This window comes from Penicillium angulare (genome assembly GCF_028827245.1).
Source record: "Penicillium angulare strain IBT 27051 chromosome Unknown utg000002l_segment0_segment0, whole genome shotgun sequence".
Lineage (NCBI taxonomy): Eukaryota > Fungi > Ascomycota > Eurotiomycetes > Eurotiales > Aspergillaceae > Penicillium > Penicillium angulare.
In genome coordinates, this window is record NW_026623161.1 from 1,860,474 (window position 1) to 1,887,980 (window position 27,507).

The 27,507-nt window shown below is 44.6% G+C and overlaps 10 protein-coding genes across 10 annotated transcripts; 2 read left to right on the plus strand and 8 right to left on the minus strand.

The window, feature by feature from the left end:
- Nucleotides 1–625: 625 nt before the first annotated feature.
- On the minus strand, nucleotides 626–988 carry N7478_002166 (uncharacterized protein; the record flags this gene model as incomplete). Its single annotated transcript, XM_056918380.1, has 2 exons — nucleotides 626–643; nucleotides 698–988. The coding sequence occupies 2 exons, from the start codon at nucleotides 986–988 to the stop codon at nucleotides 626–628; spliced, it is 309 nt and encodes a 102-aa protein (XP_056783991.1).
- Nucleotides 989–6,093: 5,105 nt separating this feature from the next.
- Nucleotides 6,094–6,522, minus strand: N7478_002167 (uncharacterized protein; the record flags this gene model as incomplete). Its single annotated transcript, XM_056918381.1, has 1 exon — nucleotides 6,094–6,522. The coding sequence occupies one exon, from the start codon at nucleotides 6,520–6,522 to the stop codon at nucleotides 6,094–6,096; it is 429 nt and encodes a 142-aa protein (XP_056783992.1).
- A 269-nt stretch (nucleotides 6,523–6,791) lies between these two features.
- On the minus strand, nucleotides 6,792–7,250 carry N7478_002168 (uncharacterized protein; the record flags this gene model as incomplete). The annotated part of the gene is made up of 1 exon (XM_056918382.1): nucleotides 6,792–7,250. The coding sequence occupies one exon, from the start codon at nucleotides 7,248–7,250 to the stop codon at nucleotides 6,792–6,794; it is 459 nt and encodes a 152-aa protein (XP_056783993.1).
- Nucleotides 7,251–7,688: 438 nt separating this feature from the next.
- On the minus strand, nucleotides 7,689–8,552 carry N7478_002169 (uncharacterized protein; the record flags this gene model as incomplete). Its single annotated transcript, XM_056918383.1, has 1 exon — nucleotides 7,689–8,552. One exon carries the CDS (start codon nucleotides 8,550–8,552, stop codon nucleotides 7,689–7,691), a length of 864 nt encoding a protein of 287 aa, XP_056783994.1.
- Nucleotides 8,553–8,669: 117 nt separating this feature from the next.
- N7478_002170 (uncharacterized protein) lies at nucleotides 8,670–9,071 on the minus strand (the record flags this gene model as incomplete). Its single annotated transcript, XM_056918384.1, has 1 exon — nucleotides 8,670–9,071. One exon carries the CDS (start codon nucleotides 9,069–9,071, stop codon nucleotides 8,670–8,672), a length of 402 nt encoding a protein of 133 aa, XP_056783995.1.
- A 2,928-nt stretch (nucleotides 9,072–11,999) lies between these two features.
- N7478_002171 (SDR family oxidoreductase) lies at nucleotides 12,000–12,826 on the plus strand (the record flags this gene model as incomplete). The annotated part of the gene is made up of 2 exons (XM_056918385.1): nucleotides 12,000–12,574; nucleotides 12,655–12,826. 2 exons carry the CDS (start codon nucleotides 12,000–12,002, stop codon nucleotides 12,824–12,826), a joined length of 747 nt encoding a protein of 248 aa, XP_056783996.1.
- Nucleotides 12,827–14,273: 1,447 nt separating this feature from the next.
- On the minus strand, nucleotides 14,274–16,148 carry N7478_002172 (GIY-YIG nuclease family protein; the record flags this gene model as incomplete). Its single annotated transcript, XM_056918386.1, has 1 exon — nucleotides 14,274–16,148. The coding sequence occupies one exon, from the start codon at nucleotides 16,146–16,148 to the stop codon at nucleotides 14,274–14,276; it is 1,875 nt and encodes a 624-aa protein (XP_056783997.1).
- A 2,176-nt stretch (nucleotides 16,149–18,324) lies between these two features.
- On the minus strand, nucleotides 18,325–20,723 carry N7478_002173 (uncharacterized protein; the record flags this gene model as incomplete). The annotated part of the gene is made up of 3 exons (XM_056918387.1): nucleotides 18,325–19,694; nucleotides 19,750–20,137; nucleotides 20,250–20,723. 3 exons carry the CDS (start codon nucleotides 20,721–20,723, stop codon nucleotides 18,325–18,327), a joined length of 2,232 nt encoding a protein of 743 aa, XP_056783998.1.
- A 1,397-nt stretch (nucleotides 20,724–22,120) lies between these two features.
- Nucleotides 22,121–22,921, plus strand: N7478_002174 (uncharacterized protein; the record flags this gene model as incomplete). The annotated part of the gene is made up of 1 exon (XM_056918388.1): nucleotides 22,121–22,921. The coding sequence occupies one exon, from the start codon at nucleotides 22,121–22,123 to the stop codon at nucleotides 22,919–22,921; it is 801 nt and encodes a 266-aa protein (XP_056783999.1).
- A 1,493-nt stretch (nucleotides 22,922–24,414) lies between these two features.
- Nucleotides 24,415–26,450, minus strand: rlmA (SRF-type transcription factor RlmA; the record flags this gene model as incomplete). Its single annotated transcript, XM_056918389.1, has 3 exons — nucleotides 24,415–26,064; nucleotides 26,150–26,306; nucleotides 26,395–26,450. The coding sequence occupies 3 exons, from the start codon at nucleotides 26,448–26,450 to the stop codon at nucleotides 24,415–24,417; spliced, it is 1,863 nt and encodes a 620-aa protein (XP_056784000.1).
- Between the last annotated feature and the right edge of the window lie 1,057 nt (nucleotides 26,451–27,507).

The following is a 27,507-nucleotide window of genomic DNA, read 5'->3' on the forward strand; positions in this document are numbered from 1 at the left end:
TCATTCTATTTTCCATTCATTCTTTTGAAGAAGCGTGTAAGGCTGACGGAGCTGCAGCCAGTGTCATGTTAATAAATATGATAGCTTTTATCAAAAATCGACTAAATCGCATTTTTACATGTGTGTCGTGCGGTAATAGTAATACTGGACGCCCCCTAGTAGTAGTATCTCCAAGCAGAATAGTCTGGTGACCACATGGTCCTCAACATGGTATATCCACTCCAAGGATATAAAATTCCATTTCCGCCGTCTCCACTCAAATAATAGCTTGTACAGCCACCTACTCTAGTATGCCACACTCGCTTTTCGAGTTCTGTTTGAGCCGCAGTATCATAGTCTCTTTCATAGCGTTTTCTCACTTCAACTGCCTGAATTGCACCTTTGAAAATCCTGTCCATCATCAACAATACTAAGGCCACCGAATTCTCGATAGAAAAGAGTGCCGATGTGTGGGCAAAAGAGGAATTCGGTCCGTAGATGAAGAACAGGTTGGGAAAACCGGATACAGCTATTGATTGATACGCTGACATTCTTCCGGCCGACATATGTTCCCAATGTTCTTGAATCGTAAATCCGCCCTTTCCGATGATATCAATCGCAAAGTTTCCTGTTGCGAACCCCGTGGCTAGTACCTTTCATCGGCCTGAGTTAGAAGAGAAGGTTTTCCAGATACTACGTTCGATCGTATTACACTTACAATTACGTCGGCAAGATACTCACTACCATTTTCAGTGATGACGGAATTCTCAGTGATGCTGCAAATCCTTTCATTGGAAAGATGCACATTCTCGTCTCCAAGCACTTTCAGGTATCCCGAATCTAGCACAATGCGCTTGCACCCCATCTCATACCGTGGTGTAAGAAGATGCCAATACTGTTTGGGAGCAGTTTGTCGAACGTGGATTTTGGATCTTCTCTGGGCACGTCGTCGTCGAGAGATTGCGTTATTAGAGTCCGTTTTGTATGTTAAAAATCTATATTCCGACATAAGGAAAACCATCCAGCGAAATATCCAGTACAAGAAAGGGAGACAAGACCAAGTCCACTTCAAGAAATGGGGAATACTGGGATTGGCCGATCGAACATATGTCTGTGGCGTACGGATGAACTGATATACGTTGGCTGATTCCTTGGCGATTTCTGGAATGAGTTGTGAGGCGGAGCCTATCTTTCTATTAGCCTGGCATCGGAGCGTATGTACTAGGGCACAGTACAGCCATTTCCAATCACGACGATGTTCTTGTCTTTGAGATCAACTGTCTCATCCCATCTGGCTGTGTGCATAACAGGTCCGGTAAACAAATCCCTCCCCTCTATTTCATCTGCCATGGAAGGTGTGGAAAAAATGCCAGTAGCGGATATCAGAACCTGGCATTGTACTTGATGAAAAGCCCCGGTCCTCCTATTATTGCAGTTGACTTGCCAAGTCAGAGAATCTTCAACCCATCGAGAGGAAGTTACTTCAGTATCAAACTGAATGTTGGGGAGAATGTCAAATTCTTTCGCTATCTCACGCATATACTGCAGTATCTCATGTTGACGGGGGTACCACTTGGTATACCGTTTATTGGGGGCGAATGACAGGCTATACAAGGCGCCTGGTACATCCACACCACACCCTGGATCTAGAAACCCTTAGAAGAAATTACAAAATGGCGCGGAAGAGTTCTGGAGGACTGTACAGGTATTATCCCTCCAGGTACCCCCAAGTGAACTAGATTTCTCAATAATTGTGAATCTCTTGAATGAATGCTGTCGCTTCAGCTGAATCGCCATTGTTAGCCCAGAGAATCCGGAGCCAATGATAACGACATCTTGGAAAACCATGTGCTCCATAGTCAGCGTCTAAATTTCAACGCCTAACTCAAAGTGAGGAAATGGAGAGTGGCCGTTATGGCAGAGAATGAAGACGATTGCAAAAGGAGACGAAGGAAATCTGCAGTGCCTGCGCCATCGCCCGGGTTATGAAAGCGAAACGGTACGCTTACCTACGCCAACAACATCAGTTAGGCAAGATCCAATCATGCCATGCCACAAACCGAGGCGCCGTGGCTTATGCATGGTTCGCCACTGGGACATGCATTAGCGCCCAGCCCCGCTGGAGGACTGTCCCCGACCTCGAGCCTTGTCAGCAAACAAGCCGAGCATTTTGCACACCCCTTATCCCAAGACGCCCCGGCGGGAACTTAAGAAGAGTTTCATTCAACTGCCATATCCGGTCCTGGATAATACTAATAGGGCCTACTGAAGATGAAAAAAACAGCCATTCGATCTTCCGCTGGAAATCAACCCGTGCCACCACAATTTGGTTTTGAGCGTATAAAAGATGGGCTTAGAAAGTGTATGGAGGTATTCAGGGTAAGCCATATTGGGATCACTGTGAGAAAATTAAATTCCTGATCATATTTTTCAAAGATTCCTGGCCCCGGAAATTCGATATCAGACCTCGAAAAAGGCATACAACATCCTCGGGACCTCCAAGAAAATACTAAAACCAACTTGAATCCTCTTCAAAAAGCCAGGGAGAATTACCTGTTGACTGTCGCGGCCGATAGCAGTATTTTTGTGGCGTCTGAAGATGAAGGTCTTTTTAGTTGGCCCCTGAAGCAACTAGAAGCTGATTTCTTAAAAATACCCCAGAAATTTGCGCAACTTGTTGATAAATCCAACAATCCGCCAGTGGGAGTGGAAAATTTGACAAGGTTTTATGCTATTTCCACCTGTATCGCCGGTATGCTTTTCTCTAAGCAACATGTTCAACTTGATCAAATTCTAGATGAACTTCGAGTACAAGACCTGATTTGGTTCGAAGATGACAGTCAGAACCAAGCGCGCCAGTTGATTTTTATTCTCCTTGGAATCATCACAAAACTCTTTGAGCCGGACTTCCAACCAAAAGAGGATCATTTTGCCATGAGCTTGCCAATGTCTGTCGGTTATCGTTCAACGCAACTGCGATCATTTCTTTGGAAAACACCCCTCGTCCCACTGGAAGCAGATGTAGGCTCTGTAGCAGACCTGCTCAGGCATTTTAGCCGAGGGGATTCCCCCATCTCGAGAATGCATATACCAAAAAGTCCTTCAGAGCAACCATCATTTCGTGTGGCTGATTCAACAACATTGAAGGGGCCCAATCTCACGTATCATACTCTACATCAGCTCGTTGGAATCACCATAACCTGGGTTGACTCTCTCTGTATGCACTTAACATTCGACCGAAAGACAAAATCACTGCGGCTCTTTCGCTATCCATCCTTCTGTGCCATGTTACTCTCCGGATCTGACTCCAATCAGACGTTTCTCTGTCGGTATGTATTCTCATTTTGTCGATTCAAGCACTCCTGTTTGAGACCCGGGCGCTAAAACCGAACAGAACTTTTCAGAGCTACCTTGACGAGCAAATAAGGCTTACGCGTACCGATTCCGAGCTTTCTCCGCCCATGAAACTTGAATCGGGCGACTATTTCCGGGAGCTGATTTTCTCTTATCGGCTTATATTCGGTCAAGATTCTAAATCTTGGAACAAAGCTCAATCTACAATTCCGGATACTTTATCAGATATAAAGCAAGAAGACTTCAAGGATACGTGTCCAGAAGCGCGAAAATGGTCATGGCAAGAGAGCTGGAATCTGAGGAGACTATTTCCAAGGCAGCACGTTCCCGCTGGAAATGCGCAAGGCAGCCAAGTTGCAGACCCTTTGATAGCTCGTCTTTGCTTCCGAGATTGGCGTGAAGAGCCGTTGTACGATCAACTTGACGCTCCTAATCTCCGGATATCGTATTCGGCTGCCACCGACTTTCCCTACTTTGGAAGTAGACTTATTGAGTTACAGGAATACGTATTGACGGAATGCCCTGATGGTTGGAAGATGTTATGGTATGACAGGCGAGATAAATATCGTTTTTGGGTGTTGTGGGTTGCACTAATTCTTGGACTGGTGACCATTTTACTCGCTGTGATCCAAGTCATCCTCGCATGCCTTCAGGTATGGACCCCTGGCTGATAATATGAAAGACTTTATACATATGTAGCTTTCCTTCTTTCATCTAAACTTCTTATAATTTTTCATCTTCTCACAAATTTGTACAAGTACTAGTAGTAGTATGTAGTCGAGGACTTCGAATACCTTGACTCAATGCCACATATGTATCCTTTACCACTATTATCTTTATGCAATAAGGGTGATTCAACCCTATAAAGGTCATTTATGTATTTCTTATTTCTTATGTATAACTTGTATGAGCACATACGGTCCTAGGTTCTTTATATTGATATTTGTATAATATGCTTCCTCTGAGCTTTGTCTGTTCAAGTTCACCTTAACTTAAGTCTATATCAAGCCTTAATACATTCCTATTCAGTATATGATTGTCTACATCAAACGTAATTGAGCCAGAAATACATCGTTCCATTGCCAGGTTTTACTGATGGGGCTAAATACAAATCCTATATCTCAATATAGCCTATATCTATTTGATAAGATATGACCTATAGTTTACATGAAATTGAATACCATCTGCTGAAATTCCAAATAAGAATCTAAGTCTTTTGAGATGTTCTCCATTTTGTCGGGATTCGGATCAAACTTACATGTATGGTGTAGCAGTGTTCAAATCCGCGAGTAAGATAGTAGCCTTGAATAGAGGTGGTTTCCAGGTATACTGATGCCTGATATGTATCACAGTAACAGTAAATAAAGTGACCGTCAACACTATAAGAGCAAGAAGCAAGATCATTCACAGCCACCACACATGAACATAGGATTGTACGTCCAAGCCATCTCATCAAAAGTTCCACCCTTGTGAGCTTGTCTGACTTGTTCGCCGCTTTTGCTGCCGGACTTGTGCATATATTCTTCACCGCATATCCGAAGAAAAGCAGAACTGTATTTCCGCAGGAAAGAAAATGGTTGTGTCTGATGATTGATAATCACGTAGGTTCTTACCACCCACCAGATCTGTATCTCTCACACCTACTTAGCTTCTCTCCTTAATCAAGCCTTGCCTATAATTCACTTCTAGTACATTAAAAGCCCTACACCCTGTTCTTGAACAGGTATCTATACCTTAGTTCCCTTTTATCCTTTTCCAAGGCTTCTGAGATCAATCCCCCGGGCGCGATAAGCGGGTTATCAAAAGGTGAGGCATGAGGTCTCAGACTAACCTGCCTGTTGCTCATGTCGTAGATAACCTCACCTCTCCTCTCCCCTTTTCCAGTTTTCTACGCGCCCTATGTCTTAGCGTGATAATTCTCTGGCAAAATAGTCCAAAAGAGATAAAGAATACATGACGGTCGGTAAACATCTGAGCGTAAAGACCAAAAACCTGTAAAAGAAATTATACAGCAGCATGTCTAAGGTCGTGGTCACCTCGCGCCCACAGTTCGGGCATGGGCGGCTCGCAGCTTTATTTAGGGCACTCAAGGCAGATATTCAGCCAATATAGCAAAAGGTACATTCCTATCATGACCAAAAAAGCTACAACAACGATGGCTTAGGTAGTTGAAGATATCTGAGATATGGGGCAATGTTCTCTCCTCGAAGTCCTTAGGCCTTGTCATCAACTTCGTTGATACAAGCATCTATTGAAGATGCTTGTTGTTGTTTTTTCCTTCCTCGTCAAGGTCACGGCACTGGGTCGAGCTACGCAATGGTTTTCTTCTCATTCTACCTGATATACATTTTATCTTAGTGCAGAAAATGAAGACCGAAGACAACCTAGTAAGCACTGGACATAATAAATGGCCATATATGCAGTAGATGCAGTAGATGCAGTATCGTGCGTATTTTATTGGGTTGATAACCCATTTCAATGTCGTTTTGTTATGAATATGGTGCTCCGATGGCCCTGCGAAGCTACTAAAGCCTGGCCCTGGGCAGCCTTATTAACTCAACCCGGCCATCGTTTAAATGGGAAATTAAGCTGACACATTTTCGCATCTGTATAGGGCTATAGGTATAAATTGGAACCCACGATATTCTATCCTACTAGAACACAAAATTAATGACATACAACATCTTTACCTTCTACCTTGCAACATGTCGGAGTCGGATTAGAATCACTGCTGAAACCATTTTGTTCCATGGCATGGTTCTAATGTGCCTGGTTTCGCCTTTCCTCCAGGGACAACTTCAGTTCCTCTTTATCGGCAATTTCGTTTCTTTGGGCCGCTTGAATCAAATTGTCCGTGACTGGGATCCTCTGGTACTTCAAAAACCCCACAATGGTATTTATGCTGCACCGTTCCACAACGATCTCTATCACCCGTCGAGTTTCAGGAATGTCAGGGTACTCAACTAACAGGCAGCAGTGTGTTATGAATCTGTCAAATTCATAATTCTTCTGGTTTTCCCCATCAAATGGATAATCTTCCAGCATCGAATCCGTCATCTTTGAGCCCGTCTTTTTGAGATGGGCCTTCAAAATGAAGGCTCTGCATTCGAAACATACATCAGTATCTCCCCAAGCCTCCTGCCAAAACTTAGCAACAAATGCTTCCGACTTTTGCTCAAGAAGCCACATTGTGAGTTTTGGTTTCTTATTTTTTGACCGCGGCTCGAATAATCCTCTCGGTAATCTCAACTGGTCCCCAACGGTGGATGATAACTTCAATTGCTCCCCGACCTCCTTCTGACCTTGTTGCGCCTACCAATATATCCTCGGTAATTTGCAGAGTATTTCCCTTGACACCCATCATTAGACGAATCGAAGAAGGATCCGCCGCAGCCAAAGTGAGGGCTTTCTCTATAACAGGTACGTCAGGCTTCCGCGATAGCAAGATTTCCAAGCAGTCAAAAATTGCCTGCCATTGCTTCAACCAGCTTTTTATCAACTTCCAAGAAATCCCGTTCAAGTAGAGTCTGAACCACATTTCCTGAGTCATATCGTTCTTCAGAAATCCGCCTAACCATTTTTTCAATTGGCAGATGCTTGTCCTGACGATCTAAAAGCCATATCATGACATCTTTATTTGCGCAAGCTTCTTCAAATACTGTGTCTGTCAGTTGGACGTCAGGTGTACTGCGAGTAAGGATTTTAAGCATCTCAAGTCTGGTCCTTTGATTTTGAGCAGCTGCGATGAGAATTTTCCCTGTGACCGGAAGCGGATCCTGGCTGATTTGGGCTAGATAGCTGATTAAGGAAGATCCTGACACCATGTTTGCGGCGGCGGAGCGGACCAAGGTCTCCGTAATAGGGATATCAAAACCTCCATCATCCATCAAAATTTTCAGTACCGTCTCATCTTTCATAGAGACAATAGTTCGTAACAACTTGTCACCCAAGGGTAGAAAAATCCGGTAGCCTCAGTAGGATCTTCATGATAGGCCCTCCTTCAAGAGGATTGTAAAACATCCAGGCTATGAGATCTTCACTCAGTAGCAAATATGAAGTTGCTGCAGAAAAAAGTCAAGGAATTCTAGCCCTGTGACTCCGTTTTTTGTTGCAGAGAGAAGTATTTCCTCGCTGACCTCTACTCCAGGTTCTCTGTAGGGCCAAAGCAATCGTAACATCCTAGAATCTCTACTAAGGCAAGCGCCTCCTATAATATCCTCCGTCACTTGGATATCCTCTTTCCTATACTGCAGTAGAAGCTTCATTGTCTTTTCGTCTCCCTTCCTCGCAAGTTGGCAAATGACATCGTTGGGGATTGGCAATTCCTTGGGTCGTTCCGCAGCCAAGAACTCGATTTATTTCAATATTGGGCTGACCATATCTTGAGTGAGTGAGAGACTTTTGCTCAAAAGCAAAATTAAAACATCTAATTGGCCATGCTGAGCAGCTTCAGTCAATGAATTTTTTTCCCATGGCCAATTGGGTGGCTGGAAAGATAGTAAAGCATCCGCGCCTTGCGTAAACAATATGTTCACTGTCTTAATCAGACTCATACGAGATGCCCTATAAATGGGAGGATCGCATTCTTGAAGTACTCTCACCCAGAGGCTCTCGTCTTGGTACTCATTAATGTCGGCAGCTCGCACCCGATTCAAGTAGATGTTTGGTTCAGTAAAGAGATGATCAATCTTCGCTTGTAAGCCTGGAATAGCTTGATCGACGTCTCCCAATGCAGCCAGGTGGGTATCCCAGTAACTGGCCGCGTACATAAACGAGGCCTGATTCACTGCTTCTTCTCGCGTCAGAAATTCAGTCTGCTCAAGAATACAATCTACTGTTCTTTCCGCGAGATATATCTGTCCATCGATGGCCGAGAATTGGCATGGATGATGCGAGCCATTTTCATCTGAAATGACAAGTAATTCCTGCACCGAGAAATGGGCCGTCTGCACCTTATCACCAGACCTGCTAACAAGAGATATTGTGCAGATTTTGATGATTGACTCAGGATATCCTAATCCCACCATATCGGCAACCGTCTTCAGATCAAGACGCACAGGTGAGAGACAAATAGTAGTGAATGTTCGCCGCGCTAGTGACACATCTCTATCCTTGATACGATCAAATATCCTTCGATAAGTTTTCTCCAGATGAGGTGGGACCTTCTTAAGAGCGTCTTTGATATGTTCCTCCGTGTAGCACTCTTCGACTTCAATCATTTGCAACTCCGCCCAGCAGAAACGCCTGGTCAATAATAAATCAGTAAGCCATCATCTAGTTAGCTAAGACAAATCACCTACCGCTCTTCGAAGCTCAGCAATTTATCAATGATCATTTTACGGGTGTTGGGCTTTCATTTGCTCAGAGGGCCCTCCGCAATGGACCTGTGAAACAAATGTCTTAACATCCTCCGCCAGGTGGGCTTCCAGATCAAGCTTAGAGGACTTTGCCAATTTCTGCTCAATGTCGTATTCGCGCCGGCGAGTTGCTAGGATATGTACTTTATCCTTATGTCGCTCAAGCAGACCCATAAGAAGTGCTAGAAGCGATCTTCGTTCTTTGGTGTGGGTAGCTTCCGGGCACTCATCCAGGGCATCAAAAACCAGGTAAACACTACCCTCAATGTTGCATATTATATCATGCACTACACCGGTAAGTACTTTAGAATCTGGTTGGTCTCCTGAAAGCTCATAATCTTCCCAAAGCTTTGTTATTGGTGAAGCAGCGGTGATCGGCATAGCTGTCTGATTAGCGATCTGGTCATCGCATCCACGCTTTGGGTTTCCTTGGTGCCAAACTCAAAGTACCAGTAGGCAAGACGCTTGGAAGGATCTAGTCTGCAATCCTCCTGGATATCGGATATGGCCGTAGAGCTAAATCGGGTTAGAATTCATTATCATTTCCGGGGAGGTCGATGAACATACCAAAGAACGGATTTACCACAGCCGGCTATTACACTGGCTAACCGTCTACTGGTATCAAGCAAGGAGGAAAATGTTCACTCACTAGTTTCTGGTAGCCAGAATACATTACCAGGGGCTGTTCTCCAGCCATTGTACTCAGGCGATTCAAGAAGCCAATCACCAGTGTCTCCCGTTCGTTTATCCTGCAAATATAATTGACGAGCGAAGTAAGGAGCTGTCGATAGCCAGGCCATTGTTGTCTTCTCTTCCCTGGCTGTAACATTATTGTCAAGAAAATCCACTGGGAACATATAAAAGAAAGAATTCTTACAGAAGAATTTGAAGGCCATAGACTTCACAGATTCTAATATTTCATCCGTCTTCGCGAGATGGGCCGCATCCTTTCGGTCCTCTATAAGCCACCATTAGTTATCACTATCTTTCGGAATGAGAGCCGAATGAAACCTCACTGAATTTTGCGGCCAAATCGGTCCACTGCGCCACGTTTTGCTTTTCGGCCTCGACAACTTGCTTCAGCTGGTCTAGCGGTGTATCAGTAAGTGCCACGAGGCTGTTCAGGATGCTCACTTAGGTGAAATTAGCCAGGCTCATTTTGGGATTGGGAACGGATTCGTGGAATTCATAAGCTTACTTGCTTCGTTTTCCTTCCGCGCCTTTGCTACCTCAGCTGTAAAGTTAAGGATCGCTGAATAGATCTTAAGAAGGGCCTCGTCGACATATTGATCACTTCCGACGCCCTGGTTTCGATAGTTTGTATCGATCAATGCGTAATAGGCGATTGTTTCTGCCAGATAGGCCGATGCACCGAAAATGGCATCGCGACGGTCTAACCTGTTTTGGACAATCTGGGGTTTGTAGGAGAATCAGTCCGGACCGCAAGTCAAATTCTGGGAGAAAGTCTTACACCCATTCCAAAGGAAATGATCATCCAGGCAGATGATGCTATTATTTTCATTAATATCACATCTTGCAATGGATTATGCGAAAGACCTTCCGTGGCCCGTCGGATCAAAAGACACGGCTGTCGAGATCACGTTGCCAGCCTTCTTTCCTGCGCCGATGATTTTCTCCATCGAATCACGCACGTTGATATCATCACCATCCTTGCGAGGAATTCTGAGTCCTCCTTTCTTCCACTCCTTGTATTTGGCCGTTGTGTCTTCGATGACAGTCGATTGCAGCCGTAGGTGAAATGTCACCTGAAGATATGTACTTCTGGCAGGTTGGAGGTAATTTGTTGAATGCTTCGTCCCACAGATCACGTTGGGACAATTCCTCATGAGCTATATCTGGTTTCTCCTGAGCCACGTCTAATTTTTCCCGAGCTACATCTGTTGATGAAGTCTCTTTTTTTGTACTTACCGGTACATTTTGTGTGGTCTTTACAGAGCGTAAATGAGCGGGTCTGACTGGACTGTCTTGAGTATCGTCAGTCTTATCACCTTTTCTGCAGCAGAGTGAGCGCAAATTTCCCATATAATAGTGCACTGCTTCTGATCAATTCAAAGTCAACGCGTGTTGGGCTTTGAGGCTCAATGGGTGATAGAATCAGGAAGAACTGCAAAAGTCTGCGAAAGTCTGAGTAAAATCATTGTACGAAGTAGAGCTGGTAATAATGACATTGTCAAAGAAGTACTATACCCCACCATTTTTCTTCGACTTTTCAACCCTTTTGCTTTCATTTCTTCGTCCACCAGATTCTGCCCCAAGGAAGAGAGTTAAATAGAGCGAAAGTGAAAATGAATGCTCTAGGGTGGTTGATGAAGGAATGCATTGTTTGGCTTGCTTGCAAGTTCTAAACAACTAATAGTTAGCCCATACAATATCATATTACAACAGATACTTTTATTTTTTTATTTACGATTGTACGGAGTATTACAACTCACCCTGTCAATTGCACATTCATCCATCTCACCCTATTCTCACCGGGGCAGCAGCCAGCGTACTGTTAGAAGTACTAATGCATCTCTGATGTACTTCCGTTTTAAAATAACCTATATTTTCTACTCTCCGGCCGCTAGCGGGTACATACGAGCATAGGGTGTAGAGTAGTATGGCGGGTGACCACATGCGAATCCTGACTGTTGTATGCTTTTGTCTTTCTAATGTACTCGTGTTTTTTGAATTGGTGAAGGGAAATTCCCTTACAGTTCTTGCCTTTCAAGCGCTAATATAATTGGCTTCCTTACTAGGCGCGATCCGATCTTTAAGAGCCCCCGAGGTCATTTTATCTTGAGACTCATCTATTATAATTGAAGAAATAGTCACCTTAGGCCAGTATCTGGTGCTTTTTGGGCGCCCGCAAATGTGTACCGGGATGAATATGGCGAACGCGGAGATCTATCCAAACGTCTGCATTACCAGCTCCTTATTTGACACCAAGAACTCCTTAAACTTGGTCAACTTGATCCCAAACTCACCTTACAGATCCAACGGGTTGAACTTATCCACATGTGCATAAATTCCAGATTGGGTTAATTGAAATTTACCTACATACGCCCTCCAGGGATCTATGTCTTTTAGCTACCCCTCTCCTATTATTTGACCAATAGCAGGTAAATCTTGTCAGCGTAATGGCGTTATTAGAAATCACCTACTACCATTAGAAATCAAACTTCATAGTTCCAAGGTTTTTATCAATCATCTATCACCTACTTTGGGCGAATTTAAGTGGCCCCTAATGGAGTTCCAACTTCGCCATCTCTATCGCAAACAAGTTGACCAATAACCACCATAGCTACTATGACCAACACTGTCTATCTAATTACGGGTGCTAGCCGTGGAATTGGCCGTGGCCTCGTCGAAAAATTCCTCGCCCGTCCAAATATCACCGTTATCGCGGCTGTTCGTGACCCCGCTGGTGCTTCATCCCAATCGCTGCAGTCTCTCTCCAAGGGCGAGTCTTCGCATCTCATCACTGTAAAGGTTGAATCCACCTCTCCAACCGACCCAGAAGCTGCTATGGAGACCCTGATCAATAAACATGGCATTGATCACCTGGATGTGGTCATTGCCAACGCCTGTATCAGCGAGGACTTCTCGACTGTGCATGAAGTGCCCATTCCTGTGTTACGCAAACACATCGAGGTAAACGGTTTTGGCCCCATATATCTCTACCAAGCCATCTATCCGCTGCTTAAGAAAAGCGAGAAGCCCACTTTTGTCGGAATTGGTAGTCCGCTGGGTAGCATCGGTGGCATGGAACAGCGCCCATACTCATGTGCGGCGTACGGCCCCAGCAAAGCAATACTTCACTGGATCGTGCGTAAGATTCATTTTGAGAACGAGGAGTTTGTGAGTTTTATTGCGGATCCTGGGTATGTGACTGCTTTCCCTCCTCATTTCAACTCTTCCGTTTATTAAACAATCGGTCTTACATATAATAACATATTTGCAGCTTCCCCCAGACTGACATGGGCAATGCTGGCGCCAAAGCTGTCGGCCTTGAGAAGGCCTTTCAGACGGTTGAGGAGAGCGTCAGCGGTATTGTGAAGGCGATTGACGAAGGAACTCGAGAGTCAGTTGGTGCCCAGCTGCGCATTTGGGATGGCTCCCAGTTCCCTTGGTGAAAACATATTGGAGCTTTTGGTTTTGTATTCCCATCCAGGATCTAAACATTAGAATATCTCTCTTGCTTCTGGCTAGTTTCCTCGGACTTTCAGCAGTCCTGATGTCTTGATCACGTAATATTGGTGCCAATATTAGCAAATATCGCGTTGCTGGGTGATCAGGGATGCTACTCTCACCCACAAGGTTCCCCGAAGACCCTCCTTGCCAAAGACATCAAGATTATTTAGTAAATGCTTCTCAAGGCCTATCGGTAAGGCTGCGCGAGAATCTATTCCTAGCATAGGATTCTTGACCGACACTTGGGAGCCCGATATAAGCTTCTTGTTCGTCATATTCTTCAACTCCTCACCTTCATTCTGATCGACAGTGATTTCGGAGAGGGGTAGCAAGGTTACGGAGGTAGTAGACGGAAAACATATAAGGAGCGTGAGGAAGGGAATCCCTAGTAGGGCGACTGGCATTACTGTAAAAAATTGCCGGCAGAAGACGGTTTTGTGCCTATCTATATATCTGGATGTAGTCTTTTCAGAGAGGGCTTCCCTTTCTCTTCCTTTCCTAACTTCGATTTCATTCATTCTTGATACTTTTTTTTTCCTAGTAAGAAATAGATCCATTCTTACAATAATAGTCGCCAAATCCCTTAAATTCTTAGTCAGCGGCTTTTTTGGCCTGATTCCTGCAAAGATTGTAACCGCCTGTCACCGCCCTTACACCGTCATGTAAACCACCTAGTTAATTAACTTAATGAGTGTAAGTTTACATCACCGTGCAGTAAACGGGTACACAAGTCCAACAAGATTGGAATTCGCGACAACCTGTGAAGAAATAAAAGTTCTATATCATGGCGATCCATTTTGTCTATAATTGAAGGAGAATGTGGGATCAGTCTGTGTAACTTGCATACTCCACAACTAGGTATAGACGCGGGTGAGGAAGAGGAGAACGAGCCCAGTATTCACGATGACCACGATGGTTATAATATTGAGCAAACATGAACTGAAGATGAGGATGAATATAAAAGTAAATTATTGGTCTGGTTTAAGGCAATTTGTGGAGTTAACTTCCACAAATAATGTATCGACTAATGGCTAGAAATAGCCTATGCTCCTGCTTGCCTAGTATGTAGAAGTAGTTGGAAACACTGAATGTATACGTAGGACAAAGTCTATTTCTTTGATTATTTACTTACCAACTCAAGAACTTGATGTTATTTAGTCCAATTATTTGAGCATTGTAATAACCCGAGGGGAAAGCCGCAGATCTCCGGGCTAAAGATGCGACAAGTCCCGCAAGATGTACATCTCCTTCTGATCTGATATTCAATGAAAGATCTTTTGGCAATGTTGCGATGAGAGATTTAAATCAGTCTATATATAAGTGGCCATGACAATTCGAGACAAAAGGCGGTCTATACCACTCTTCCTAGCTTTCCTCTCACAAAGCACTTTAAAGCGAATGTCGAGGGCGAGGGCGAGGGCGAGAGCGCTTCTTTTCTTTGACAGCAGGCAAGCATGGAATTGAACAATATATCCCTGTGCGACACAGCTTATCTATATTTTTCTTTTCCTCACTTCTCAGAATCCACTGCTCGTTGCCATCTTTCATCTGCTTCTCATATGGCAGTGTATTAATCCAAGCGGACCACTTGCGGACAACCCCTATTGCAATATCCTTGGGGACCTCAAACCACTCCCGGTGTGATTTAGAACAACCAGGGCATTTTTTCTCGATTTTTCTGAAACGAATCAATTCCAGATGTACCAGAGCTTCAACGCGCGATACGTGTGGAACCTGTTGTAAATCGGATATCTTCTCGTCGCTGTTCTTCACCGGTTCCGGAAAAAAAACTTCCATAGTTTTTTTGCACTGTTTATTCCATTGCTTTAGACGGCAGGGTACGTTTCCGGACCGCCCAATTTTCAAATGGCCGAAGTTTCCGCGTTGCCAGAAAATGTACATCGAGCCCTGATATTTGAGATCGCTTGGTCCGAGAGGCCTGGTTAGCAGTATTGCAAGCTCTTCAGATGTTGTTCCCGAAAAGCTTTTACTGATGTAAGGGTCGAATTCTTGGATGGGGTTGATCATAAGCGGTTCTACTTGTACAACTTTGCTCGCTGTGGGTTGCAGGAAGGAGGACAGTGATGGTTGAGACAGTGTCGCCCGCTCTAACAGACGAACCCAGCGAATAAGAGCCCATAAACGTTCATTTTTCACTAGGAAAATAGATTCATAATCATGGATGCTTGAGAGCTCTTGGAACTCTTCTTTCCAGACTTGAATCTCTTTAAATGCGACCTTTCGATGTGAATCACAGAAAACTACTTCTATCAGATCTTGAGTTGCATGTAGAAGTTCGTTTGGTTTCAAGGCGGCCAGGCTTTGGAGTTGCGCTGAAATAGATCTAATAGGAAGATGACGTTTGCATCTCTTGCCCTGAATTGTCCAAGCTGGGCATCTCCTGCTATCCTCCCCTAAGTGCTGGATCAATTCAAGCGGTATAATTTTGCGGAGCGACTTTGTAACCGCGCCCACCTCTTTCAGACCTTGACGAGAAAGGGCCGGTTCAAGCACAGCCAATGAAACAGCATCTTGATTGGCTTCTCGCTTCATTTCGTTGTGTGGCGAAGAATTCTTTTTGTGTCCATGATACAATTTCTCGCCAGCTCCGTTTGCCACAGCTTGCAACTGTTCGTTATATTTAGCGACAGTTCTTTGTGTGCTTGAAGCCTGCTCCGACCTGAGATCCTGCTTGGGAGCAGAAATTTGCCGTGCTTCAGGATCATGATAAATTCTTTTGGGATCAGAGAACTCTGCGTTGATCTCATTACTGGTTGGCAATTTCCATAACGTAGAAGTCGTCTGCCGAAAGCGCTTAGTTTTACTTGATCTGAAGCAAACAGAAAGCAAGCTAATATCCATCGGTGATGAAGCCGTCAGAGCAATAAATTGGCTGGTTTCATCAGGGGGTTTGCCGAAATGGGATCTTTTATTTTGTTTCCCCTTGATTTTCGAAGAAAAGATATCCACATGAGGTGGGTCGAAGCGTGTTTGAATTTTGGTAATATTGACGCCAGCTTCATTTCTGCGTCTAGAAATCGAGTTGGCTGAGGCCTTGCTAGAATTTGTGAGAAGGAGGGCGGCGTATTTCGTATCGGCTGGTTTTATTTTCATCGTGTCCAGCTGAACGAGGGCATTCTCTTGTAATGTGACCGGCTTCTGCTTTTCAAACGCTATCTCGCAATTACCGTGCTTTTTGCAATCGCCGGTACTCGAGAAGAGTATCCCGGCGGGGTGGGTTGCTTGGCTGTGTGGAGTAGGCATTATTCAAACACTATACCACATACAGGAGCGAGCAAATTTTCGAGACTCTGATCTGTGCCACTTTGGAGACTGCTTTGTGTTTCTTGCAAGCTAATGTAAGGGAAAAGCGTGGTCATCAATTCATCATGGACGAAGCTCGGGGACTCGGGCAGTATTTCTAATTTCGGTTCGAAGGAGCGGCATCCATGTTGGCTCCTAGTTCGCGTCGTGGCGCTCCAAAGGGTGGTGGAGACTGGCTGCCTCCATTCTTTGGGGCGCAGTTGATTGCTCAGGAATGTTTCGGTTCGCACCGCACCGTACCGTAACTGCCCCCTCTCACAAACCGGTTCGACACACGATCTTCTCTCGAGGGCTCCGGAATTAGGTCACAAGAAGATGCATATGAATTCGCGATACATTGATACTCTCCAAATGAATGGGCCCTTCCTAAATAGTAGTTACCACACATGTATTGGCTCCAGCTGGCCGGAGGCACCTTTACTTCATGCCTGTAACGGTTTGCGGATTCCAAGATGCCTAGTGCGTTAGCTCGGAGGGTCAATGCAACCATCTCGCGAATCACTCTGTTCAGTCTATTCAAGCAACCATAAAGTATGGCTGAATCACTATCACATATTTCATGATGGTACACTAGTGCAATGATATTAAGAAACCGAAGACACGAAATCCAAATGCTCTTCAATTTCAGGTGCACCAAATTTCAAATGTGTCTGAAATCTTGAGCGTTGAATATTGAACAAACCTGAGAATTGAAAGAGTCAAGATTTATAAATCAATACTATTCAAAGAGGAAGATAAATAGATGACGAAAAAGAACTCAGGATCTCAGAATATTCTTCTCCGCCTGATAGTGCGCTCTGTTAACCTTGGAATTTTAGATACCGCCGTACCCCTCAGCCTCGCTAGGAGAATACCCCGCCGACAGATAAAAAAAGATCCGCTAGCAGCAGCCAGTTTTGCAAGGATACGTGCCTAGCGGAGATGTGTTGACAATCACAAATGACTGACATAAATGTCCCTTTTCATTGACTTATATTTAAAGATTTATCGACAATAGTTATGTATATACTGTTGCTTTTCAACCAATTATAAAGCCAGACATGGATTTAAGAAGATTAGCTTTGAATGAGACTTGTGGTTCACCAATTTATCGGGCATCTGTTTTGAACAATTGATGAACTTCTTAGCTATACTTTTCTATTAGTCACACGCTATCACAATAAGTACTATGACTCGCTTACGGCGAGGACTCACTTTGAAAGCCCGTTAACAATCTTCATTCTGGTAAAGTCTGACATGTTAAAATGTCAGTTATTCACATAAAGGATTGTGTGCTACTTGCCCGCTACCAGTTTCTCTCTTTCATCATTCCAAAATTCTATAGGGATCAAATATTCAACACCAATACCGCAGAAAGCTTTGAATGCTCTGCCGTGGTTACTATTCCAAGCTTCATGAAGCCCCCGCATAACGAAAAAATGGTGAGGTGTCTCAGTATCCAGATTGCTCTGGACAGAGAGACTTATACAGGATAGGACTGACACAATCCCAATTCAAGTATAACTTTTCAATGACTATGGATTACCATAGGACCCACCTGTCAATGTAAGAAAGTCATCATTTGAATGAGCCATTAATATTGCTGTGGGCCCCTTTACTCTTCAGACGAGACGTGTGATGTTACTAGCATGGCCCGCAATGTCATTTTCCCATCAGCAAATTGGTAGTCTAAATATTTGAATTTCTGACCGAATACCAGCACCGGGAATTTAAACAGATATGACATTCCAACTTGAACCCGGAATGGGCGGTTGATCGGGGTCATTATTCGCATAGTCAGTATTCTCCATGCGAAAAGTCGTCGTATGACATGCAATTTCAGTTATTTTATGTTTCGAAAAAAGAATAAAGGAACCGCATTATCATTGGAATAGCGGTTATCAAGCCAAATACTAGAAAACATGGGTCCCAGAAACCAGATGAGTGTCTCAAGGGACAGAAAACAGCAATTCCGATGCAGACTATTATGGCCATAATGCCATGCAGTAGTGAAACTACCCACTTATTACATACAAACACAACAAGAAAGGTGGGACGCATCTGGGCCCATCACATGTCACTGTAAAGAACAACCCCACTTCTCCTCGGATTCATTTCTAATAATACTCGGCTACAGCTAGGATAGAAAAAACCTTCGCGATTGTGACTTGTGATCGTCAAGGAAAACTCCAGACTCAATAATTTGAGTAAGTTCTTTCACACAGTGAGGATTTGATGTTGAAAGAAATGAAGCCATGTGAGTCTGCCATGGTCCTGCTATGTAGCTCGGAAGTTGCAAGCCATGCACATTCGATTCTTCGAGAAATTGTGTCAATAGCCTCTCGAGATCCGATATCAACAATTTCTCTTCATCTTGGATCTCTTCTATTTCTTCTGATTCAATCTTTCTATACTCATGAAAGCAAGTATGTGTGATATCCAAGCTTTTGAATGTGATGAAACGAAGTATACCAACACTCAAATAACTCTTGAAGCGTTCATCATGCTCAGGCTTGAATTTTGAGTGCGAGAGAACAACTCTCAAAAACTCGGCAAAGAGCTGGATAAGCTTGGCTTCAGTCTCATGGTCAATTCGTGTGGGCAAAAGTCCGCTTAAAAGAGTCGTTAGTGGAGAGCATCCGTTCAGAGAACAGGCACATTCGCAATCATCTCGACTATTGTCGGATAGAACTGTATTCAATAAGGCCTTTGAAGGTTCACTCAAAGAATTAATCTTCGAGTGTTCCTCGTCTTTCATGCAGTATAAAATTGTGCCCACACTATTTGCTATGTCATGCAAGGCCGATCCAAATGGCTTTTGGTGATAGATATCAGCACCTTTGCTGATCAACCAGTTAGTCTTTTGTAGAAAAACTTCCAAATCACAGGGTGGTGTGTTTCTCCAGATATTTGTCAGACACGTCTGGTTGTCATCATCGATATCATCAACGCCTCGGAAGCCGGCACTCCATAATCGGTCCGCCAAATCAAGATTGACACCGACACAGTCAAAGACTGACCACTTAAAACGCTCCAGGAGACCTTCCAAATCCACAGATGTGACTGCAAGTAGTGTATACGCTTCATAAGCATAGGTATTGAGCAGACTTTGGGATTCGATGCGTAATTGATCTTGGGCACTTCTCGTCAAGTTTGCCTCCGCAAGTGCCTGTAACCGCTTTCTACGATCAATGAACTCGCTAACAATTAGATCAACAATGACCTGGTTGGGATGAAAACTTGCGATTGCAAGCTCTTTGTTTCCAATAAAGCACTTGTGGTCATTCACCAGTATCTTTACGCTCTCCTCGCAATTCGCTTCGCATGCGGCTTTAAGAGCGTCTTCGGTTGGTGCATGACCAGATTCAAGAATCAGGGCTAAACCCTCCCCCCAACGAGTGTACGATTCAATCAATCGATGGAAATCGATCCCTTTTCTTAATTGTGCTGCCAAAAGTTTCTTCGATTTGTACACAAGAGGCTGTAATTCTTCTGGGAGATCGATGTCTTGATTCAGTTTAGCATCACATTCTTTCGGGTCGCTTTTTTTGGGTGCAATTACCTTGGATCCCTTTCTCATCGGCAATTCTCCAAATAAGGCGGAAGCTAAAGTCTTCGAACAAATTATCAGTCCTACGTCCATCTACTCTCCAACCCATGTACAAAGGGTTGAAAGTGTTCTCTCGATGCCTCCAATCAAGGGCTTCTCGGGTCATGTATCCCCCAGCTTCCAGTAAGTCTGAACAGATATCAATCGTTATCTGCTGCTTTTCCAGATTGCTGCTTTCATGCCCAAAACAATCGATCATGCTATCGGCAGGAGTTTCACCGCGGTAATTCGCACGGTCCGGAGAGAGACCCGCTTGTAAAAGGCTTTTGATAAATGAACGCCACATAAGCCGTGAACGTGTATCCCAGTTAGAACTGTAAGTTTGCCAGCCAGTGACTACCTGTTGTAGTGGTGGTTAATACAAGACATTCAATTAAAAGACTTAGATGTTCCAGCGCCAGAGTAATTCTATGGGTGGAAGCTTAAGGCATCCATGGCAAATTGATACTCACATGTAGAATAGTATCGCCGCTTTGAAGAGCATCCGACTTTGATGCTTTGCCTGCACGAAAGGCTTCAAATAGAGCCTTCCAAGTAGTTTGGATTACAGTAGAGACATCTTGCGACTTGAACCTCTCCTTTGCACCGTGAAGGGCGCTGAATATCTCTGAATTTATAGGCACAATTGCACGGAATTCAAGTTTAGGGCTGATCGAGAATCCTCCTGCTCCGATTGTGCTTGAAAACGATGTTTCAAGGAAAATCCGCAGAACCCATCTGCAAAATATTTGGCGATGGAGCAAAGTCATGACGGTTTTGCTTTCTTTGTGAAGCTCACATCCGCCAGTACGAGCTGTACCAGCGTTGCGCGCTCTTTCGCAGAATTTCGTGCCACATGAGCATTTTGTTCGGCGCCGATTCCACTGAGAAACAATGACGGTCCCCTGACTATGCGAATCTTCATCCACAAGTCGTTGATGCTCCATTGCCGATTGGAGTAGGTCTGGTGTGAGAGCTAGGCCAGCTTTATTGCCGGACTTATCACTTTGCTAAGTTTAAGTAAAATAGTAAGTAGCAGCTCAAGGATGGAATTCTTGGAGATCTAGATCAGGGGGTATAGCTATACCATTCGTTTAAGATGATTTTCAAGTATTTCTAGTCTATGCTCAATACTAATGCCGCGCTGATCAGACCTTTGAGCCACAAGTAACATTTGACTGGTATCGAGGGCGCTCGATGCTGAGTATGTGAGGACCATGTCTGTTTGCTTCTGAGAGATAGCCAACATAGCCCTTGGAATTTCCAATTAGTAATGAAATGATTCATTTCTCTTCTAGTTTAAACTCACATATTCAGTATTTGCAGTGAGGTATTGAGATGAGCTTGCAGCCAGCTCACCGTTTCCAAAAGTGTTATCAGTGTATCGCGTTTGAAAGGATACAGTATCCTATTGATCCGGACTTTGGACCCCAAAAAGCCTGTGCTTGTGCTTTTGCACTCATTCAGCATTTTATATAATCTTTCTAGTCCTTCTTGACAATTAAAGATGGAATCGAGTGCGACTGTTGCTGATTGAGCCGTCAGAGGAGATGAAAAAACTTGCGCGTTAGCGAGTACAGATTTTAACGCCTTCAACATGCCGTCAAAACTTGTTATATGGTTGGAGACATCGTAAATTTGTTCATCATACGCTTTGAATGGCCCGTAATAAGCCAGTAGGCCCTGGCAGACTGAGAGGCCAAGCGAGATAACGCCTACCGCGCTCCCAGCGACAGAAAATGGATCACCCATGTATAATGATAATTAGTGTCTTCGAAGAAATTCCATTAGATAGACAAAGTTAAGAATCTGGAGGCTACCATATGGTCTATGTTGAAATTTGTGGAGTAAAGAGCAGGCGGCTCAAGGTGGAAGGAAGCCTAATCGCCGATGACCAGCCTACGAGGGGTAACTAGGCAATACATGTATAGGCGGTGTGTGATGGGGACGCTATTGGGCATTAATTTTGGCTATTCATTCTTAATAGCCACGGTAGCTACCTTATACTTTAATTCGACCGAATCTATGCAGAAAATAGTATTATACCGCTTTTTATGCCAGCGTATTCCTTGTATCTACTATAGCCGCTTGATATTGGGTGTTTTGCTTCGTTCAAACGCACATATGGTCGCTTTGTGGGCGACCTTGCCCGATCTGGCTATAACATTAGGAAAGCTTGACTTTCTTGTAGTTAGTTAGTTAACTAGTTAAGTAAATGAGCGCAAGTTTACATCATCGTGGAGTAAACGGGTACCCAAGTCCAAGAAGATTGGAATTCGTGATTTTTCCTTTGGCAAAGGAAAGTTTTACCCGACAACTTGTGAAGAAATTAAAGTTCTATATCATGGCGATCCATTTTGTCTATAATGGACTAGGAAACTTTTTAAATGTCTTAAGGGACCAAAAGCTTTGCGCCGAGCAGGCCGGATCCGATTTATTGGTATTTTCAAAAGTCGAGCATGACTTCCTACGTCGCCACGAAGCTATGATAGAACGAGAAAAGATTCGAATACTTGAGTATGCGCCAGATAAACAACAACTCATCCTCAAGATGCCAATACGTGCTATCTTTGTTGCCCAGGGAGTGACCTTCAGATATTTGACACAGCAAATGATGAAGATCGGAATGAAAGATGACGACTGGATGCTTCTTAACGGAGGCGATTTTAAACTTGAAAACGGGTGTACTGTCGAGCCAGACCTGGCCCTCTATCCAATGGCAGGTAAAAAAAGGCAGTCATTGTTTCCGCATATCGTCTTTGAGATTGGAATTTCGCAATCAGTCGAAGAGTTAAGAAGCCGTGCAGACGATTATATCCGGTATTCTAAAGGAAAGATCAATGCAGTAATTTGTTTATATGCGCCACAAAACCAAAGTTACATCAGCTGGGTAGTGTATAAGGCCTTTAGACAACCTGATCAGGACCAGGCTTTTGAGTCAGTAATTTGGGGTCGTGGTTTAATCACGTTCTATAAAGATGATCACAGTGGGCAGTACGGTCTACCAGCCACTATTACCACTACGGGGCCAATAATCATTCCTATCGGAAAGGTTCCTCCAGGCACCCCAGATGAACTCGAGTTGATTGAAGAAGGCCTCGTCGAAATCACTGAAAAGTTTATTTTGAGGCGCTGGCGGGGGTAACTAAAGATTAGACCCTCTCTTCTTTGGAATGGCTGCGAGGTGGGGGAATAAAAAAGGACGATAGACTGGATGTGCGCCCTGGGGCTGATATTTACATATTCCCCTGGGCTCTGTCGAGTGAGAGTGGGAATGGAGTGTCTGTCCACCTTGGGATGAGAATTCTCACCCGCTCTCCCCCCGTTCTCTATTTTCCACACCCTGTGGTCGTATATACTAGGAGAGTGTTACATGTTAAAGTCTAACTCTACCTAGGCATATCAGATTCAGGATTATTTCATCCCGATTCTTGCGTAAAATATCTGAACCGGTAAGGAGAAGATAAAACTGCGAATAGGATTTCTATAGATAGTCCACTACACCTTTTCTTGAATGTATGACATAAATTGATTAGCGCGGTGATCCAGATGTATAGAGAATCCTTACTGCGCCCGACGGAAAAGAGTACCCGAGCCCAGAGTATTTTGTAGTGATTGGATCTGTAGGGTAGAAATGAGTATAGAAAGAGTAAGGCCACGTCAGCGCTTCAGGCATGTGCAGGAGGGTTCAGGTGTAAAATAGTGGCGTTCATGGCATTCAGGTGAAGGGGCTTAATTGACTGAAGAGTAGGGCGGCAAGGGCACTAAACCCAACGAATCCAAAAAAACGGGTGAACAAAAAACATACAACAGTCAGGATTCGCATGTGGTCACCCACCATACTACTAACTGACCGGCGTGTGGCTTGAGTACGGCTGAGCGGACGGGAAGCCCTATTTTCCACACCCTGTGGTCGTATGTGCTAGGAGAGTGTTACAAGTGAACCATACTAGTAGTCCTAATTTGACATAAATATTCCCAGATTATTGTGAAAGGCAGCGAGGCAGTTATATACACATACGCTACAACTCGTATTGAGCTACATGGAATTTTCATGTTATATTCCACCTGGGCAAGGTTGATCCGAATTGTAGATTTTCGATTTTAGGATTGTGATATTCCTTTTATGTTTATGAACACCATGAATACCCTACAGTGAAACTGAATTATGTCAAATGAATATTCATCAAATGTTGTCAGTATATACGCCGTATATCATCGCAAAAAACAAACGCCATGTAACCAAATCAAACCATAGATAGAAAATTCAATGTAAAGTAAAAGAAAGTAAAAGAAAGGAAGGAACATAATATATCAGTCGTATGACATACGAGTATCAATATCCAGTATCCAATTCAATATCCAAACAAGAAAGAAATATCGTAGAGAATGAGAAAGTAGCAAAAGGAAAAAGAGAATGGAAAAGAAGAGGTATAAAACTGGGGTATCAGAGCAGAAGAATCCTAGACTCAAACCGATCGTGGAGGAAATATGAGGATTGGGGTTAGGAAAGGGATCAGGGTAGAAGGGAAGGAAAGTATAGACAAGTGGTAGAGTAAGAGATATGAAGATAGGAATGACGGGTATAAACTAGGATATCAAAAGCGGATGTGACAGGATATGTAATGAAATGAACAATCAAGGCTTATGCTTTTTATTCACCGTCTCCTCATCCGGCGACCCATCATCAGGATAATCCCTCTTCTTATCCTGCTCATCCTCTCTCCCGAAACCCGGTCCATTCCCAACCGCCGGCGTAGGAAACGTCAACGGACTAGGAAGCAGACTCGAGTCAGGGCCCGAACGACCGAAACCCCACTCTGGAAAAAAGCTAGAAGGTGAAGGTAGTAAAGCATCAGAGACAAATCGGCTCGGTAGCGCAGAGATAGGCGTTTCAATATTATTGTTTCCGTTTCCAGCTCCGGCCCCGGTTCCATTCGTTGCGGATGTTGAGCCGTTATATCCACCACCTTGTGATTGGGGAGGTGGTGGGCGCGCGAATGGATTCGGTGGTCCTTGTGCGCCGGCGGAAAGGATTGCTCCTGCTGATGGGGAGGGTGGGGGGAGAACGACTCCGCTTCCATTAGGTGGGTGGTCTGCTTTTGCTGGGGTGGATTTGTTGGCTGAGTCGCGGGATGAATCTCCTTCTGCGGTGTCGCCTGTTACACTTCCGACTTCGGAGCTTTCAGATGGGATTTGAACTTTCAGTTGGGGTCTTTTGGAGGGGAGTTGGCCGCTGTTTGTACGTTGGAGGGGTTGGATATCTGGACCTGGACCCGTTCCCGTTCCCGTTCCTGAGTGTATAGAGAGAGGTTGAATGTCCGGGGCTGAGGAAATAGATTGTGTCCGGTTTAGATTGAGGGCGTTCATTTGAGCCATTCTTGCTGCGGATTCTTCGTGGGACATTTGGTTTTGGTTCATCCGATGCTGGTCGTACATTGAGCCTCCTCTGAAATGTTGAGCTAAGACTGAACCACGGTCGTCGATTGGGGTGAAGATACTCCGGGACTTGGACATGGATTTTGGTTGAGGTGGGGATTGGCTGTGTTCTGGCTTTAGGTGACCACCTGACGTATTATCGTTGTTTTCGCGTTCTTGATTTTCCGGAGGGTATGCTGGGGGCATTGAGCCTCGGTTTCCTCCTTGATCGGACATGTATGCTTGGGAGACTTGTTGGACTGGTGCGTGAGAGCCTGGAGGCATACCCATTTGCTGTGAGGCCACGGCGTGTGCATGTTGGAAGTGCTGATGCTGCGGGTGTTGCTGTTGATGCTGCTGCGGATGCTGTTGAGGCATCTGTTGAGGCGGGAGACCGTGCGGGTGAGCGATTCCTTGTGGTGGTGTTCCTTGGGGAACGGGTGGAGGGTGAGCGAATTGTCCGAATTGACCGGGACGAGGCTGATTCATGGCACCGTGAACGTTTGGATTGTACATTGATGGGTTGGGCATGTAGAATCCATTCGGGGGACCGGGAGGCGGTGGCGTGGCGTGTTGATGGGGACCGAGATTTGAGCTGACGCGACGAATATGATTTCTAGATGAAGGACGAGAAGCCTGAGACTGTGGGGTACCATGTCGTGTTGGGAGATTGTTCGGGACGGGAGGAGATGCAGATGGAGCGTGGTTTATATGCTGGAAACCGGGTTGCTGATGCAGAAGAGGGGGCGCGCCGGGATGGTTTTGGGTAATTTGCATATCCTCGGGCGCAGGTGTATGATCTTCATCGTCGTCGTCTTCTTCATTTTTGTTAAAATCTTCTAGGCCTTTGTGTTCACGGACACCATTGAACTAGAGGAAGAGAAATAATGTTAGCGAGGTTCGAATTTTCTTGTCACGGGCGATTAGAAAGAATGAAATCACGGTCGCTACTTACATATTGGAAGCGATGAATACACTCGGGCATATCGCATGACGAGTAATCATAGAGTTTTTTATTTTGACCAAAGATAATAACTGCGACGTCGACGGAACAAAGAACGGCCAGCTCGTGCGCCTTCTTGAAGAGACCGGCCTTTCGCTTTAGGAATGTACTGTCGTGAGGATGAATGTTAGCGGAGATTCTAGATTAACAAGGAACTTGAACTTGAAAGACTGCAGTGAAATGTATCTGTAACTTACACAGAGCGATTGCGATCATCCTTGATAGGTTTAATCTCGATCTTCCGGCGACCCATTTTGAAGAGATTATATTTGACTCCGGCGCGTAAGCCTATGTAAGACAAAAAGGAGTCGCCACGTCAGAATGCCGCAGACGACAATCCACGGCGACTTCAAGGTCGCGATGCGACAACAAGAATCTGAATCAAGTCGGCGATGTAGCTATCGCGAGTCGGAGTTCACGGTAAGTCACACCGATGCTAAATCCAGGCTGGTATGTGCGGTCGCGCTCAGCGGGTCGCGACGATTTAAGGTGTCGAGGTCAAGGTCTCAAGTGGACTCGACGCTCGACCAGCTTGGAAGGAATAGGGCGATACCAATAATGGTAAGTGGGAGGGGGGAGGGTTTAGATATAAGCAGTCGAAATAGTAGGATGGGATGGAGCCCTCGATAAATAGAGGGGGCTGATAGTTCGATGCAGAAAAGGTTGATTCTAAAGATAGAACACGAACAAAAGGAAAAAAGGGCGCAAGAATAGCTGAGTCAGGCACAAAGGTGGCCTGAGGCAAACAGGCAAAACCGGATTAGGGCTATTAATAGTCATCACAGTGGAGTCGGGCTGCAGGATTGATTGGATGTCACATCGGGAATGATCAGGGTCGCGGCTAGAGAGAGTACTAGAGTACGTCTAGATCAGTTCAGCTGGGGATAGTGGGATAGTGGGATATGTCATTGCTGGATGGACCCATATGGCCTAAGCTTGATCCTGATGTCTTAATCAACTTAATGTATCGAAGGACATAAGCATAAATCTAGGAGGCATAAATGGCCTGTATACATCTGGGGTACACTCTCGAGTCTACAGTCACTTCTTTGTCCATTGTCTGAAACTGCCACCTCCTGAGTGTATTGAATGGGTGAATGGGAAGTATAAATCATATATTATTATCCATATATTATATATAGCGCGTGATAACTCTCCCTTGAACACTTTGATGCTGAACTCTTTGATGCTATTCGCAGTGAAACAAATGAAACAACAGAGACAAACCGGACAAAGCGTCTATGCTGGATTCTGATTGGTTCCTGGTTCTGCCACATCTGACCTCCTTCTGGCCCAATAGGGAAGGCTCG